The sequence below is a fragment of the Uloborus diversus genome, chromosome 7 (assembly GCF_026930045.1).
Source record: "Uloborus diversus isolate 005 chromosome 7, Udiv.v.3.1, whole genome shotgun sequence".
NCBI classification, from domain to species: domain Eukaryota; kingdom Metazoa; phylum Arthropoda; class Arachnida; order Araneae; family Uloboridae; genus Uloborus; species Uloborus diversus.
In genome coordinates this window covers 100577747-100594732 of record NC_072737.1, presented here as the reverse complement: position 1 = coordinate 100594732, position 16986 = coordinate 100577747, and the positions used below count along the sequence as shown (strand labels likewise).

Sequence of the window (16986 nt, the reverse complement as noted above, 5' to 3'; positions counted from 1 at the left end):
AACTACACATAGGACTAATCATTTACAAAAAGTTTAATTTTACTATTTGCACTAATCATGAGTAGGAGGCTAAAACATCCTTATGAAGTGTAGAGTCCGTAACAGCCAAATACCTTGGAATGCCCCAGTCCTGAGTAATTTTCAGAAAACTGTAACTTCATTATTATTTTTTTTAATGGTTTTCATTAAGATTGCAGGAGAAAAAAAAATGAACTCATTTCTTAAAGTAAGTGCCTTTAGTTCATAATAATTGATATTTTTTTTAAATTTTTATCAAAAAGAAAAAAAATATATGACAGCACTTTTTCAGACCAAGAACATGGGGTAGGTTGGTCCACTCTTTGTGGGGCACATTGGACCGGGCCAACCCAACCCCACATAACTCAAAACTTTTTTTTCTCTTAAATCTCAATTAAAAAAAAAAGTTGATTAATACAGGAACTTTATTATAGCATGTACTGCATATTTTACTCTTAGAAAACAATTGTCTGCAAAAATGTAGAAGTATATTTGAAAATATAAATAGTAAAAGAGTGCAGATAAGAAAGTAATCTTTTGATAAGATTAATTTAGTACAATTTTTGTTAAATAATTATAAATTATATCTTTGCTTTTTTTTTTTGCCCTAAATTTTTATTATAATCTCGAAACGTGTGTATCATGAAAAGAAATGAATATATAATATACAAACATTTAGAATATTTGAAATACACCGCCAGCATAGTCAATTCCAGCCGAGGACTGCAGTTTCATGCTTATTAGCACTTATCAGCCCGGCATAGGAGTGACTGAGCTGGAGGTGGAAAAACCTCTTAAGGAAGCCTAGAGTGCCGAACAAACTGGTAGCTAATTCAGAATCAGCACTGACCAGACGAGTGACCGAAACAATGGTTCAGTTCAACTCGAATTTTGAAGGCAAGGCAGGTATATTCAGTAAGTTACCGCCCTATAGCCAGGGTTAAGGCAGAAATACATGAAATACACCGCCAGCGTACTTGTTTCGGTCACTCGTCTGGTCAGTGCTGATTCTGAATTAGCTACCAGCTTGTTCGGCACTCTAGGCTTCCTTAAGAGGTTTTCCACCTCCAGCTCAGTCACTCCTATGCCGGCTGATGAGTGCTAATAAGCACGAAACTGCAGTCCTCGGCTGGAATTGACTGAGCTGGCGGTGTATTTCATGTATTTCTGCCTTAGCCCTGGCTATAGGGCGGTAACTTACTGAATATACTTAGAATATTGTTATAATTATTGAGACTTAAGAGAAAAAAAAGTTTTAAATTATGTGGGGTTGGTTGGTCCAGTCTAATGTGCCCCACAAAGAGTGGACCAACCTACCCCACGTTCTTGGTCTGAAAAAGTGTTGTCGTATTTTTTTTTCTTTTTGATAAAAAATGAAAAAAATATCAATTAATATGAACTAAAGGTACTTACTTTAAGAAAGGAGTTCAATCCCCCCCCCCCCCCCCGCAATCTTGATGAAAATCATTAAAAAAAAAAGTTCCAGTTTTTTGAAAATCACTCAGGACTACTGAAATAACACTTTCTGGAATAAAATTTGTTCAATATAACTGTACCATGTGATTTCATTATAGGATTTGTAGGACCATAGGTGCTATTTGTTGGTCATAAAATAAAATAAAAATATTACTAGTATTAAAATAATTCAGACCGGTCCAACGTGCTCCGCGGTCCAACGTACCGCACCTTCCCCTATACACTTGCATTTTTGGAAAGTATAGAGAAACTGCTTTTTGAAAAGTCAAAGAGCATTGCATTATAGAAAAAGCAATATATTTTGAAATAGCGTAGTAAATAGACAATACTTTTGCTTGGTAACAGGATCAAGAATCCATTTATTAGGCTCTGGAATATAATGAACTGGAGAAGGTTCTTGCTTTAAAGCTTCAACATATTTTTTATAGACGTCAGGGAGTCTAGCTTTGATGCTCTGAGGATGTGGTTTTAAATTTTTCACACTATAAAATTTAAACATGCTGCACAACGAAAATAAATCAGGTTTGTTAAAACATAAAAACTTCTTTCATATAGCAGCAGAGAAAAAAAAACCAGAAAACCACAACAAAGAACAAAAACAAAATCAAATCGGCATAGTTAAAGTTTTTGAAAGAAACTCATTTAAAATTTTTGAAAATATGTTGAAAAGTGATGGAAGAAGTGTTAGCAAGCATCTTATTTCTTTTTATTTTTTAAAAAAAGTCCATACTACTTTAAAAATTCATTTCTGTTAGATATTTCGAAAATCAATAAATTACGAATCTTAATTTTTCGCCACTTTGGATTTTACATCAGTTGGCAACGAAAGGTTTGGCAACACATTTAACTTTCACGAAGTCTGTTCTGCTACGACTCTGTCAAAAAAAAAAAAAAAATTCTCTCTCTGAATCGATATGTAATTTGAACATTCAATTTTTGAACGTACACAATGAAATACACACTTTAGAATATCTTCGATTTACTAATTTTAAACCTCATACATAGCTTTCTTCATGCAAATGTGCTTACTCTAAGGTAAGCCTATTACACTCTGAATCTCGTGTTTTGGTGCCAAATGAAATTCCTCAAACATGACAAAATGAGCAATGATGCTTTAGTTCAAAACATAGTGCTTACATTATAGAACTTTTAATTTGATGTACATTTGCATTTTTTAAAAATGCAACTTCTAAATAAATGGACAATCTTTTATATACTATAGCTATTTTCCCTTTTTATCCGTCAAAAAGAATTGGGTTGATATTAGGCTCGTCAGAAATCTGTATGTCCTTTCTCCCCTTAGATTTTACTTCTAAATTTAGCTATGGTTGTAGAATGATTGATTTAGTTATAAAACAACAGAGCAGTAGAATAAGTGAATTATATGAATTTTTTTTCCACAGCATATCAGAATACCTCAATGGACAACTTAAGAGTTCAAACTTTGCCCATCTCATGATTTCTTTGAGGAACAAACTATTAAAAAGTGAATCCATTTTGGTTCAGTGTTTATAATCCTTAAAGTATTTTCTGGAAATAACGTATTAAGAAAATATGTCAAACAAAAATAACATTTAACTCACACATAGTGATGGGGGCAAAATTTTTGGTGTAGTTTTTGAGAAGAAATGCTGTGAAAGGGGTCAAACATAAAATATTGTCTTTAAATATTGATTGTATGCCATTAATATGGGCCATAGGGTCTGTAACATGACACTTTTTTTGTTAAAACTATTTAACTTACTGTTTGAATTGCACAAAATTTATTTTGAGTTTGTCCTACTAGCACTAAAAGTCAAAATAAAACTATGTTCTAATCAAAACAGCCAATTAGTAACAAAAAAAATAGTCATGTTGTGGACTCTACATTTGTACAAAATACTGTGAAATGGCCCACATACACATATGTTTTGTAATGACAAAATACTGTGAAATGGCCCACATACACATATGTTTTGTAATGGCAAGAAACTATGCAATCAAAAAGTTGTGAGTATCAAGATATTGATAATATTTAAGTGAAAACTACTCTTTTTTTTTTTTTTTTTAATTTTAAATATTGTAAATAGAGGTGATCTATTTTTGGGCTTCTGTGTGAAGAAATATGTCTGTTTGTTCTTAGTTAAATGAATGTATTTGAGCAGTGGTAGTCAAGTGGCACTGTTCAGCTAAGAGATTTCACAAAAATTAATGCAAAATATGTTGAACATTTTAATAATTTGAAATATTAAGTTAGGTCGATTATGTTTGTTGTTAATATTGGTACATAATCAAATTCTGGTTTTCGAGAAAATAAAACTTTGTGTCTATTAAAATTAAATTGTTGAAAAACAAAAATTTCTGGAAATACTCTGTACATATAAAATCTCAAAACATGATGTCGTATATTTTGCATGTTGTCCTTTAAATCCTCTCATTTTGTAATTGAAATCTCAAAAGTGTGTATTATATATGTATCTATATATATATTGAAAAAATATGTATATTGTCCTCATATAAAAATAGAAAATTTAATGCAGAACCATAAAATGAACAATAGAAAAAATTCCCAAAAAACCCAGATGTTTCATGAGGGAAGACTTCCTTTGGGCAGGAAAAGCATGAGATGCTTTGTGTGTATCACTGGCCATTTTAAACTCAAAAAATTATACCAGTTCCCCAGGGTTGGGTTATTGACCATATCGAAAACTCAAAAATGTAACGTAAATTTCAAAAACCAGACTAAAATGTCAAAAACTGGCAAACATTGACATTAAAAATATACATTCATTTATATTTTTATAATTTTGTAAGATTTCCTCGTGCTGAAAAAATATTTAACTATAGTTTACACATCATATCAATCAAGTTAATTAAATTAATAACTTTAATTAGAATGCATTCATAAATTTTCCTTTAACCTTTTTACTTTTTCCTCAAACCTATATGCATAGTCTTTGTTTATAAATAAGCTAATGGTTGCCTGAAACAACCAAATACATTTAAGTTTTCAATTGCTTGTGAAGCTGAATCTGGACCATATAATGGAATTTAGTTCAGGATGTGGTGATGTGGATGTAGTTCAGTGAGGCAAACATACGATGGAAAGGTTTTAGAGAAAAACCATTATAACTCATGTATTTCAGCATCAATTGAGAGGATTTTCTCCAATTTGGGATTGATTCTTTCCAAACGTGGGCGCCCATATTGGGGGCAAAGTAGGGGCTGAACCCCCCCCCCCCTTAGTTTTCCCCTAAACTTTCTTGCTTTTAGTACTTTCTTCTTTGTAAAAATGTAAAAACATTTCTTCTCCAGCCATTAATGAATAAGTTATTGAAAATATCAAATTTTAATAACTCTAATCTGTACTGAAATTGGTTTCCATGGGGAAAATGTCCAACCCCCCCCCCCCCCTTAAAATTTTCCATATGGGCATTGGGCGCCCATATTTCCAAATTTGGAAATTAACTGTTATGCAAAAAAACAAAAAGCTACGAAACTGATATTTTCTTATTGTATGCTTGAGGAAAAAAAAGATTTATAACAGGACTAAATATAATATGTAAATGTTCACTAAAGATGTCTTATTTTGTTTATTTATTTTTAAATATTCTGCTATTTATAATAACAGCCTTTTTATTCTACAGACTTAATCTCTTTCATTTTAGAAGACAAGCAATTTGTTGAACTAAATAATTTTTGGGATTTTTTATAACACGTCATTTAGAAATCTAAAGCAGCAAAAAACTTCCTTTAGTGTATGAAATCAAAATTTATAAAGCTTAGCTACGCTTGTTCAGGTAATTTTGTTGCCAATATTATAGTTTTAGACAGATTTTGGAGAGAAATTTAGGTTTTTGATAATTATGTCAAAAGGGGGATTTTGATATGATTTAGCCAGGTAAAACTACACTGTCAAGTGCTTGTCAACCCTGCAATTCTCCCAACATCTCTGCAAACCAAATAGGGAAAAGAAGCAGGGTTCACGCTAGGACGCAAGAGTGAGGTATCCTCACAACTTTTTCTAAAATCCCCTCTTAATAATCCCAATTTGTGAGTCTTGCTGTTCACCATTAGCCAACATAAGTAAAAAAGATTCCAATATTTCTCATCTCAATTGATTCTATTTTTCAAATTTATGTTAAGAAGACGACCAGTATATAAATAGAATGGCTAATGATAATTTTCATCTGTCATTTTATTATCAACAAACAGAAGAATTTAGGAGTTTAGCCACTGAGAAACAGGATGAAAAGATCAAGAATAGCGTTATTATTTTGCTTTACTGAACACACACTGGAACTTTGAGTTGGTCTTTTTCTCCTAGTTGCATTAAACAGAAGAGATTTACCAATTAATGTCAAAGTTGCACCAAAGTTGTTCTTTGTCAATAACATCATTTTTAGACCTTTTTTGAAGCAATTAGCAGACCTGGATCTTTTTGAGCCCCCCCCCCCCTCCCACTACACACACAACAGAATCTGTAGGCCCCCTAGTAATCTGAAAAAACCCTAGAGGCTAGCAGTGTACATTTGTAACGTTTATAAATCATAGTGCTAGTTTTTTTTCTTTAATTTTTTCAATTTCTTGGGCCATTGGGCCCTTAAAGAACATGAGCCCTACTGCGGGGTATGCAAATCCAGGCCTAGCAATGTGATAATTTTTTAAGGACAGTTAAGAGTATATCGTTAGCATACTACATAATTGATTAGGAGAAGGATGATGCCTATGTAACAGCCATTGAGTCCTTAATGTTAATCGGAATGGCAACCACGGTCGTCCGAAGAGCTGATATGGCGTCAGGGGCAAAAGTTTCCTGCTGCCACTCCCCCCCCCCCCCCACCTCTATTCACACAGAAAAACTAAGTTAGTTATAAAATCAGTGCATCATTTGTGTGAACGTGTCATGCTTGCATTTTTTAGATATATTTATGAACAAAACAATCAAGAGGGATCGGATAATAAAAGTTAAAACACAAGCAATTAATCTGTTTCTAATATTTGTTATGCATAATAATTATACATATATACTCCCCCCCAACACACACACCGGAAGCATTATGAAGCATTTGTAATTTTGCTTCCAGATCTCAATTTTATTTCGCGAAATTTCCAGAAGGAAGCCCCCAAATACTTAATAACATTGTAAATCGCTCAAAATTGGGTTTTTGAAGCTTAAATTTCAAAAAATTAGTGGCCCTAATATTACACAATATTGCCGCATAATTGCATTTTCAAGACAAGAGGTTCAGAAAAAATTCGTGCAAATATTCCCATACCGTCCTTCTTTGATAGCACAAGCTATGGGGATTTTAAACAACGGCATGGGTTCAAAACCTTCCGTCTCAGGACGGATTTCTGTCTTGGACAAAATTTCCGAGACGGAAAGAAATTCGATGTTTTTCCTTCAGGTTTTAATTAAAAAAGAAAAATTGACTGTTTGAAAAGTATGCTTTTTAATTACTGGACCTTTCCATAACCACGAATTTACATCGACATTCTCTTGATTTTCTGCCATGGGTTTGTTTTGTTTGCAACGTGTTTTTGGAGGATTGGCTTTTAGACTCGCGCAGCGCCGTTTGAATTTTTTTATGTAGCTCTGTTATTTCCAACTCACTGCATTGCAGATTGCGGAATTGCTCCCTATTCTAGCTCATTTTTCGAATTAATCGCGTCTAATTGAAAATTTAGCCTTTTCTCTTAATAATTTCGATCATTCTTTCATTTATTTATTTATTTTTTTTATTTATTTTTATTTATTTTTTATTTTTTTGCTAACTTAACATGCATAAATGAAAATTATGAGAACTTTTAAAATATCTTAGAGTTGAATCTGAATCACCGATTGAGAGTGATTGCTGACGGGGTGAAATGTTAACGACCATGCAAAGGGCGACCGCATACCAGGTAAAACGGGAAACATTCAGGGATTTTGAAGATTTTTATAAAAATGGGAATTATTTAAAGAATCTGGAAATTTTCAAGCTGATTTGAAACACTGATGGCTAACTGTTTCTGCATTTTTGACATGTTTCTGGTAAAATATTCTAAGACTTGAGGAATCACTAAATTCCAATGTCATTCAATCTAACACTCGCTAGAATGGAAATATGGGGGGAGGGGGAGAGAGCGAAAAGAAACAAGAAAAATAACGGCGGCACGAATTTGCGAAGAAACGCTGCTCTTGCAAAGAGGGTAGGTCCGCAAATTAACCCACGATACTGAGGTCTTGAAAAGTTTACATCTTGGACACTCCAAGAGGGGGGGCTACTCAAGGGCTGCAGTATAAAATATCGAAAAACTGAATTTAAAGTTATTTTTGAGGCTAGGAGTGGTTCAGGATTTCTCTTCTGAAAACTCTTAAACTTCAAAAGTCAAAAGAGTTTAGGCTGTCTTTAATGATGTAAAAGTGGGGAGGAGGAGCTTTTTAAAAAAATCGGAAACTGGAATCTTAAAAACACTAATTTAGGCAATCTTTGGTGAATTTATGAGAGATGGTTTTGGTGTTCTAATCCGAAAATGTTTTGTAGCTGATGTATTAAAAACTATTTGAGGCTATACTTAAATGGACTTAAAAGAAAAGGGATATAGGACCCTCTCCCGAAAAGTGTTTGTAATTGAAGTCTTAAAACTTTTAAGCTGTCTTTGCCGATGTTAAGTGGGAGGGGGGGGAGGCTCTCTTTAGGCGAAACTCCGAAACTGGAGTCTTAAAAGCGCAACCTTACCCATCTTGGGGTTCGGGGTCCCCCTTCCCCGAAAAATATTCAAAGCTGAAGTACTCATAACTCAGCTTTAGGTAATCTTTGGGGGACTTAACAAAAGGAAATTCGATGGCTTTTTCTCAATAAATTTTAGATCTTAAATTCTTAAAACTTCAGTGATGAAAAGGGGGAATCGCAAATTTAAGTCAAATTTAGTGAACTTAGGGGAAAGAGTTCGGGGGGGGGGGGGCTCTCTCCCCTGAAAATTTCTCCATGCTGAAGTATTGAAATACTATTTGGGCTATTTTTGAGTGAGTTAAGAGCTAGGAAATTCGGGGGTCTTTCTCGAAACATTTTCGAAATTGAAGTCTTAAAGCTTTGGATTGTCTTTGGCGATGTGGGGAGGGGAGTTGCTCTTTCAAAATAAATCTTAAACACAAACTTACACTGCCTTTAGTAAACACAAAGAAATGAGGGGGGGGATATTCTGCCGCCCAGGCCGAAATATTTCCGTTTCTGAAATTTTAAGAGCTCTGTTTTGGGCTATCTTTGGATGACTTAATGGGGAAAGGTGCAGGAAGCTTCTTTCAAAAAGTTTCCGAAATTAAAGTATTAAAACTTTAGGCGGTCATAAGTCATGTATATAGGTAAGGGTAAGGCCCCTATATACAAGCCAGCACATCAGCTTAAGATCAGCCATTTTGGATCAGAGCGAATGCTTGAGTGGTTGTCTTTTCTGGCGAGTTATCGCGTTTGGTGATTGTTTACTGCGGGCGATTGTTAGCTGCACGTGAATTGTTCATTAAATAAAATATTATTTAGGGCAAATTTGGCGAAACACGAAACTTTGCTGTGGTAACCCTAGCTCCGCAACAATGAAAAATCCGATCCAAAATGGCTAAACTTAAGCTGATGCGTCGGCCTATTTATATAGCGGCTCTAGGTAAAGGGAGTACTCAGTGGCGCACACAAGGGAGGGGTCCAGGGGGTCCGGACCCCTCCCATAGGTCTTGCTTTTTTACCGATTGATTATGATTCTATGTATTTTGTAAGTAGAATAATTTCAAACAAAGGTAGCAGTACTTTCAGTTGCTATAAGTGAAATAATAAAATCCTCATGTTAAAAGATTTTTTAAAATGTTGTGCACTATTTCTATAACGAATTGCCTATAAGACGCAGAATGATGATTATAAACAAGTACACTGTAATAAAACCATGTTTTTAGTTTTGTAATTACAGAATAAAATGAGATTCTATGAACTTGAATCCATTTTTTAATTATGAGAAAAGTAACAGCATAAATTATTTTGCTCTCTGGTTATTTACTTAAGTATATTTCATTAAACAATGTTAATTCAATTTCAATAGTTTATTTGTTACTGTTTTTCATTCCCGGGAATCGATAAAATCAAGCCAATATATTTGACGGCATATTGGGGTATGATAGGAGAATAAGGCTTTTGACCTTGGACCCTCCCCTTACAAAATTCCTGTGTGTGCCACTGGGGGTACTGTTCCTAGAAAAAAAAATTAGAAACTGAAGCCTTAAAAATGCAAATTTAGGACATTTGTGGTGAACTCAGAGGAAGACGTTCGGGAGTTCTCTTCCGAAAATTTTTCGATGCTGAAATATTTAAAACGTCACTTTAGGCTATATTTGAGTGCTTTAAGAGGGATGTGATTTGGTGGGCCCTCCCTGAGATGAGTATTCAGTTCTCCTATTGCTTTTTTTAATTAATGAATATTAGAAAGTGTACCTTGTTTAAAAAATATATCTACTTCACTGAAGCGGTTTTTTTATTGCTAATTTCAGCACCTGCTATCTTATAAAAGATTTCTTCTTCAAATGAAGAATGTGTGGGGAATGGTGCAAATTCATTATTATTAGTCGCCCATACCCCTTCCCCCACCTTTCCTTCTTTTCTGGCTTGTTGGCACTGCCTTGGGTAGACTTTCTGATCAGAACTGATTTTTGCTGTAAAAGTGAAAATCTTATGTTCCAAGCGATTGTATTGCTGCAATAAAAATGTTTACGATCGGCAAAACACTGATGGCGGGGAGCCCTAAACGCTTTTACCCCTAACATTATCCAACATCATCTAAAGTTGCATTTTTGGAATTCAATTTCGAAATATTGCCGAAGGAGGGTTCCTGAACTCCATCCCTTCGATAATGCATTGAAAAAGCATATAAACATTATGAGAGATGGAGAACAATTTCGTTTTTAAAGCTTCAATTTCGGGGGGAGTCCAGAGCGCTCCCCCCCCACCTCTTTCTCTAATATTTTTGAAGATCGCTCAATATTGTGATTTTGAGACTATCAGTTTGAAAAAATTGATGTTACAGAGTCCCTGAACCCCTCCTTTTCCTAAACTTTACAAAAGTGGCCTACCATTGCGTTTTTTGAAGTTCAATTTAAACAAATTTCTGGGGGAAATGCGGGGGGGGGGAGGGTGCTGAAAATATTTTCCGTCTTGAACACATCACCAAACTCGCACCCATGAACAACGCTTACAAAAAACCATAAGTGGAAATAGCCCCTAAATATAAAGTATTGCTTAACTTTCTTGGAACTAACTTTGAAAAAACTTCCAGGGAAGAACTCCTACCTATAAAATCTACAAAGTTTGTAAATTATGTTTTTGAAACTTCAAATTCGAAAACTTCTGAGCTCTATCCCTTACCCTAACGTCCACAAACATGGCCTATGATCACGTTTTTAAGGTTTCAATTTCTAGAAAATTCCTCTGAGACCCCTTTACTTTTTTCCCCCATAGCATCTGAAAAGAAATATTAAAATTGCGTTTTTAAAACTAAAAATGGCAAAATTTTGATTGGATCTTTCTTATAAGATCAAAATTTCTTTTTCCTTCAATGTGCCCCCCTTAAACTTTTGTTTGATTCCAAACAGTTATATTTTCAGAATTTGTATCTGCTTCAACGATGCGAAGGAAACAGACGTTTTGGAGACCAGGAGAGAGGTATATTTTCGTGCACTAGGAAAAAATAGAGAATCATTGCAATGATTCTGTATTTTGTGTGTCTATGACTGTGCATCCATGACGGCTCCCCCTCATTTCGTGGCGCCCGGGCAGATTGCCCCGCTCGTCCCCTCGCTCGGACGGCCCTGATGGCAACTTGGTTCTGTTATTTCTGTTGTCAGCATTTTGCTCATTAAATAAATTTTGTGCTGCCTAATATGAGTAGATTAATTAAAATAAATGTTTATCAAAAAGAACTAGACTGGATTTTTTTTTTAAATCCTACTTCACTTTTAATAATCCCACTTATAAAAAATTTCTAGAGAAGGAAATCCTACCTTCTTTTTTTCGCTAGTATGAACCCTGGAAAAAAGTATGTAGGATGATGTAACAGGAAGTATCCAACGTTGTTTAGCACAAATACACAGATTTCAGAATTACATTTTCTGAAATCTGTGTATTTGTGCTAAACAACATTGGATACTTCCTGTTATTCCTCGGCATGTATATGTCTTCCAGAGTCTGTACAGAACTTGTTATAGTAAAAAAATATCACATGAAAATGTATCTTTTGAAAACGTTTTTAATGTTTTGTTTTTCCTTGTAGACTGGACAGTTCAGGGGTTTAGTGTCTGAATTAAATCATATTTTTTGCTGCAGGTTGTAAATAGTCAAAATGACTTCCATCATCAAATTGCTGCCATTGTCTGGAGTGCACAGTGAAGATCCTCACTGCTACATACTTCAAGTAGATGAGTTTAGATTTTTACTAGATTGTGGATGGGATGAAACATTCAATATGACCCACATCAAGGAACTCAAAAAGTAATTTTTATTGCAGTTTTTAAAACATATTTAAAGTTGGAAATTAGTTGATTGGAATCGATGGTTATTAAAATTATGATTGGAGTACTGCGTATGTAAACCACATAAATTGCTGTAATAAAACCTTTTTTACTTCTATTATTTATCATGTAAAATATTTTATTTAACAAATCAGTTCCACCAAACTGATTTTTATTTATTTATTTTTTATTATTAATTTTTTAATTCATCAAGTAATGAAAATGACTGTTCTCAAAATGTATTAAAAAAAAAAAACTTTCAGAAGGGGGAAAAAAGCAAAATTATTGGTATGTAATAAGATTATCATAAAGATAACATCTTTTTCTGTCATTTATGAAAGTGTAATAGTCAAAAGTAGTGGAATATTTTATACTCATGTGAAAGATTTTACTTGTTTGATCGTGGGCGCCTTACCAAGACTCTTTACTTCCTTATTTTTATATTTTTCCCTGTTGAGAAAACCTGACTTAGGCCACATTTTCTGTGATCGAACTTAGTATGCTATCAACTTAGTTTTAATTATGTGAAATAGAACTACTATTAATTTTTTTCTAGTCTAATTTTTATTTACTGTAGTTATTTAAAAAAAATCCTATATGCTTATCATCAAATCAACTTTTCTTCAATACATGTTTGATCCCTTGTCATTGATGCTTTTTTTTTTGCATGAATTAAAATGTTGATTGCATTCATAATTCATACTTGCTTTTTATTAATTTTCTTAAGGCATATTCATCAGATTGATGCAGTATTACTGTCTTATCCTGACACTTTACACCTGGGGGCATTACCATATGTTGTAGGAAAGTGTAATTTAGACTGTCCCATCTATTCTACCATTCCTGTGTACAAAATGGGACAGATGTTCATGTATGACCTTTTCCAAGTATGTATTTAGTCAACATATTTGTATACTCTGAAATTTCTAAACTAATCTTCTTTTTTGCTCTCTTAAATTTCTCTCTCTCATACACATCTTTTGTTTCAGTTACTCTTGTTAAAACAGATGTTTTCTCTAATGTTTGACTACATATTACAGAATCATACTTATTTTTCTGTCTGTCTTTTGTAGTTCAAAAATAGTTCTAAAAGATATTTTTTATAGAATTGCAGGGTGGCGACAGATCAGGGAAAAGTCAGGGAACTTTATTAATCAGGGAAATATCAGGAAATTTCGAAAAAATAACAAAAATTTAGAGAAAATTGATTAAATGAAGAAAAATTTTTTTTTTTTTTTTTTTTGCTTTGAAAAAGTAAGTACCCTAATCTCCTACTCATCTTCCGACAATTATCTGTTGAGAAAAAAGTAAAATTAATGAGGCACGATTATACACTGCCGCATATTTGTGTATCTTTTTTTCCTCAATGCCAAAGTATTGAAGTTTAATTTATTAAACACAGGATAAACTTCCTATGATTGCTTCTGTGTCGTTAAAGTTGTGTATTTTACGTAGCTTGAATTTACCTTTCACGAGTTCCATGCTACGTAAAATAAACAACTCTACAGGCAAAGAGGAAGCCATCATTAAATCTTTGGTTTTTAAATTAATACAGATAAAAGCTTTAAAATTATTACTTCTTCGCATTTTTGATTTAATTGCTAAAATTGGATATTGAATGAAAATCAACTGTGTTTGGCTATCGTATTATTCGCTATCGCCTCAGATTATACGAAGGGTTTTTTTTTCCCCCAGACTTAATTTTTTTTTAAACCAAGTAATATAGACATATATACTTTGAAATTAATTTATTGTTTTTTGCATTTCAGTGTTGTTTGTTACTAAAGTAATCTAAGATTTTTTTTCCCGATAAATAAGGAAATCATTTGAAATTGAGTTATTTTGTGCACATAAGTAAATTTTTTTTTTTTTTTAATTCTTGCAGCAGTAATTATACTGCTTGAAAATTTAGTTCAAAATTATTTCTATATAAACTTTTTAATTTTATCATGATTAGATATTTCTTTAAGCGTATTTGTAATAATTTCTTAGAATTTTTATGTTAACTGGTTACTGGATGTAAAGTATTTCTTTTAGATTTCCTATAATATTTCCTTGTAGATAATTTAATCTACTATTTTTACTAAAAAAAAGGAGCATCTTCAGGGGTCTGGCCAGAGGATATTTGGGTCCGTTAACGGACCCTTCACAAAAATCCGATCAACCAAAACGGACCTTTCACAAAATCCCGATTAAACAAAACGGACCTTTCACAAAATCCCGATCAAACAAAACGGACCCTTCACAAAATTCTGATAAACAAGATCGGATCTGTCACAAATTGTTTATTGAAAGAGCAAATTTGAAAGCAAAATAATGCATATTTCCGTGTATAAACCGATCATTTTTGGAACCTTTTTTAAGTCAAATTAGAGGGATCAGCTCATAGAAAATTGGCTAATTTTGAAAAAAGAAGGAAAAAATCGGCACTATTGCGATGCTCCTGCAAGTGATAAATAATTGCTACTGCCAAATAAATATTAATGGTTGTTTGTTTTATCACAGCTAATTAGCAGCGGTGTTGTTGTAAACTTTTCTGAAAATAAAGCATTGGTAAGCACTCCCCCCCCCCCCCCCGCTCATGATTTAATAAACAATAATAATATATATCTGCGAAATGAACTTAGAACTGCCAAGGGATAGTAAGGGTGAGGAAAAAAGATGATCGCTTCAGATAGGGTTACCAACTTCAAAACTATCACCACTTAGCGTCTGGCGTTGAACCTTTATAATGACTTGATTAGAAAATATTCTCATCATTTTGTCGGCTTGTCAATATTTGCGTTTTTACAGTGCGGTGCGATGTTTAATTGTTATTTTGGGAGAAAATTATATGGATTTTGATTTTTCGATGCTAACAAGGATGATTAACTTTAAATAAACTCTTTTAATCACCGTTTTTTTTTTTCTTTAGATGTCTACATTTTGAAAAATGCAATCTTTTAACATTCGATATGAGAATCATATTTTGTTCTTTTTTCAAGCTAACTTCGCTTTATTAGGATTCAAATAAATGAAAAGTCTCTTTATTTCTGTTAGAACTCTCATTTCAAGTTTTTAAAGCAAAATTCCATTTTCTGTTATGAGTCAAAAATTAAAATGCTGAATAGATGGTTTATTTTATTTTATTTATTTATTTATTTATTTATTTATTTTTTGGGTCAACTGTGTCCACAGATATTAATGATATGTTTATCATAGGACTCTAAAATGCAATTTTAAAATAATTTTATGAAAAATATTTCTTTTACAAGCCGTTTTTATACTTTTGATACCTTCGCTTTGAGAATTGCGATCTCTTTGCATCTGCTATGGGAATCCTATTTTTCAAATTTTTGATGATTATTACGCTTTGTTAAGGGGTAAACAATTGAAATATCTTTTTATTTTTGTTAAAATCACGGAATTTATAATTTTTAAACGAAGTTCTGTGCTTTTTAAGAGTGTCTTGGGTCAAAAAGTTGAATGCTAAACCCTATTCTGAATTTTGTTTTATTTATTTATATTTTTGTTACAATTATTTTAAATATTGTATAGAAATATATCTAGTATAATTTAACATAATGCAGAATGGTAGATAAATATTGATACTTGAAAGAGCGATGCCCGACCCCCCCCCCCCCCCTCCCGCCAAATATCAGAAAAAAAATCCAGAATGATTTTCTCGCCATAGAAGAGGAAAACACTCAACTTTAAGTTTAATTGATGCAGTTTGTGCCATCTCTAAATTCTAAAATTTCGTTTTAACATTTTTTTTTTTTTTTTTTTGCGAAATTTTTTGATTTTTCACAAAATTAATTCTTTTTTCACAAAATTATTTGATTTTTCACAAAAAACGGACCCTGTGAAAAATCCTGGACAGACCCCTGATCTTTTCAAAATGTATTTTTAATTAACAGCTCAAAACCTTTTAAACACTGCATTTTATTTAATATGCAATGGTTTTCACATAGGGCAAATCAAGGAAACCATTATCTTTGGTAACGTAAATCAAGGAACTTTGGTGAACTTAATCAGGGAAAAGTCGGAGAACTTTTAATCACAATTTCTGTTGCCCCCTGAATTGGGATGTTGTTGAATTGTTTTGGTGCGGAGTTAAGTAAGATTGCAAAGGCAGCGGGATACATGATATTTTGATTTTAAATAATTCTCATTTTATTTTCTGCAAGGAACAATGTCCTGTCTGAGCTTAACAATGGTGACTTGTTTTATTGAATACTTCCATTAATTTTACTCGTTCAAATATTATCAGACATTTATCTACACTTATCAAATACAATGTAGGGTTTAAGCTGAGTTCAAAAGTTCATTAACAAAAAAATCTAAAATTAGAGAAAAAGGCTTTAGCAAAATGCTAAAATGTTGAAGGTCAATGTATGTTTTCACATGTCTTTCTAAATGTCTCAATGTGTTTCATCTTAAGTTGACATTTTTAAATGACATAAAGGCTAAGTTGACCACTAGTACTGCACCGCATGTGATCAACTTATGCAGATTTCACTGTATACATAGTGATAATGAAGTGTTTTGTGACTGGTAGTGACATAATCAAAAGAAATAATATTTAATGTACTGATTATTGAGAAATTTTTTTTTTTTTTTTTTTGTCTAAATATGTTTCTAAAAACATTCAACTTATTGAAATGTTACTTCATTCAAGTGTCAAAATTATTTTATCTATTTATTTATTTTATTATTGTTATCTTTTTTTTTGTAAACCTCTAGATAAATACAGATGTAATTATCTAAAGGTTGCTTTCATTGGTTTGTCATAACTAAACTCGTATTTTGTTTCGTATTAGTCTCGGCACAATACAGAGGATTTTGACTTATTCACTCTGGACGATGTTGATGCTGCATTTGATAAAATAATCCAACTGAAATACAGTCAGACAATCAGCTTGAAAGGTACCTTTTTTATCCTAATGATTTACTCTTCTTGCTAACTAAAAATAAGCAAAGGTCATAGCGCAAAAGCCAAAACT

At 32.8% G+C, this 16986-nt stretch overlaps 2 protein-coding genes across 2 annotated transcripts in view; one reads left to right on the top strand and one right to left on the bottom strand.

Annotated features, from left to right (window-relative positions):
• Nucleotides 1–2068, bottom strand: part of LOC129225525 (39S ribosomal protein L28, mitochondrial-like) — a 45433-nt gene extending 43365 nt beyond the window's left edge. Inside the window, exon 1 of the mRNA XM_054859956.1 lies at nt 1824–2068. Within this exon, the coding sequence (XP_054715931.1) occupies nt 1824–1993 (170 nt within the window). The 5' untranslated portion in view covers nt 1994–2068. The remainder of the gene's footprint in view (nt 1–1823) is intronic.
• A 275-nt stretch (nt 2069–2343) lies between these two features.
• LOC129225647 (cleavage and polyadenylation specificity factor subunit 2-like) overlaps nt 2344–16986 on the top strand; it is a 74468-nt gene continuing 59825 nt past the window's right edge. Inside the window, exons 1-4 of the mRNA XM_054860115.1 lie at nt 2344–2529; nt 11817–11981; nt 12729–12888; nt 16804–16909. Coding sequence (XP_054716090.1) covers nt 11833–11981; nt 12729–12888; nt 16804–16909 — 415 coding nt within the window. The 5' untranslated portion in view covers nt 2344–2529; nt 11817–11832. The remainder of the gene's footprint in view (nt 2530–11816; nt 11982–12728; nt 12889–16803; nt 16910–16986) is intronic.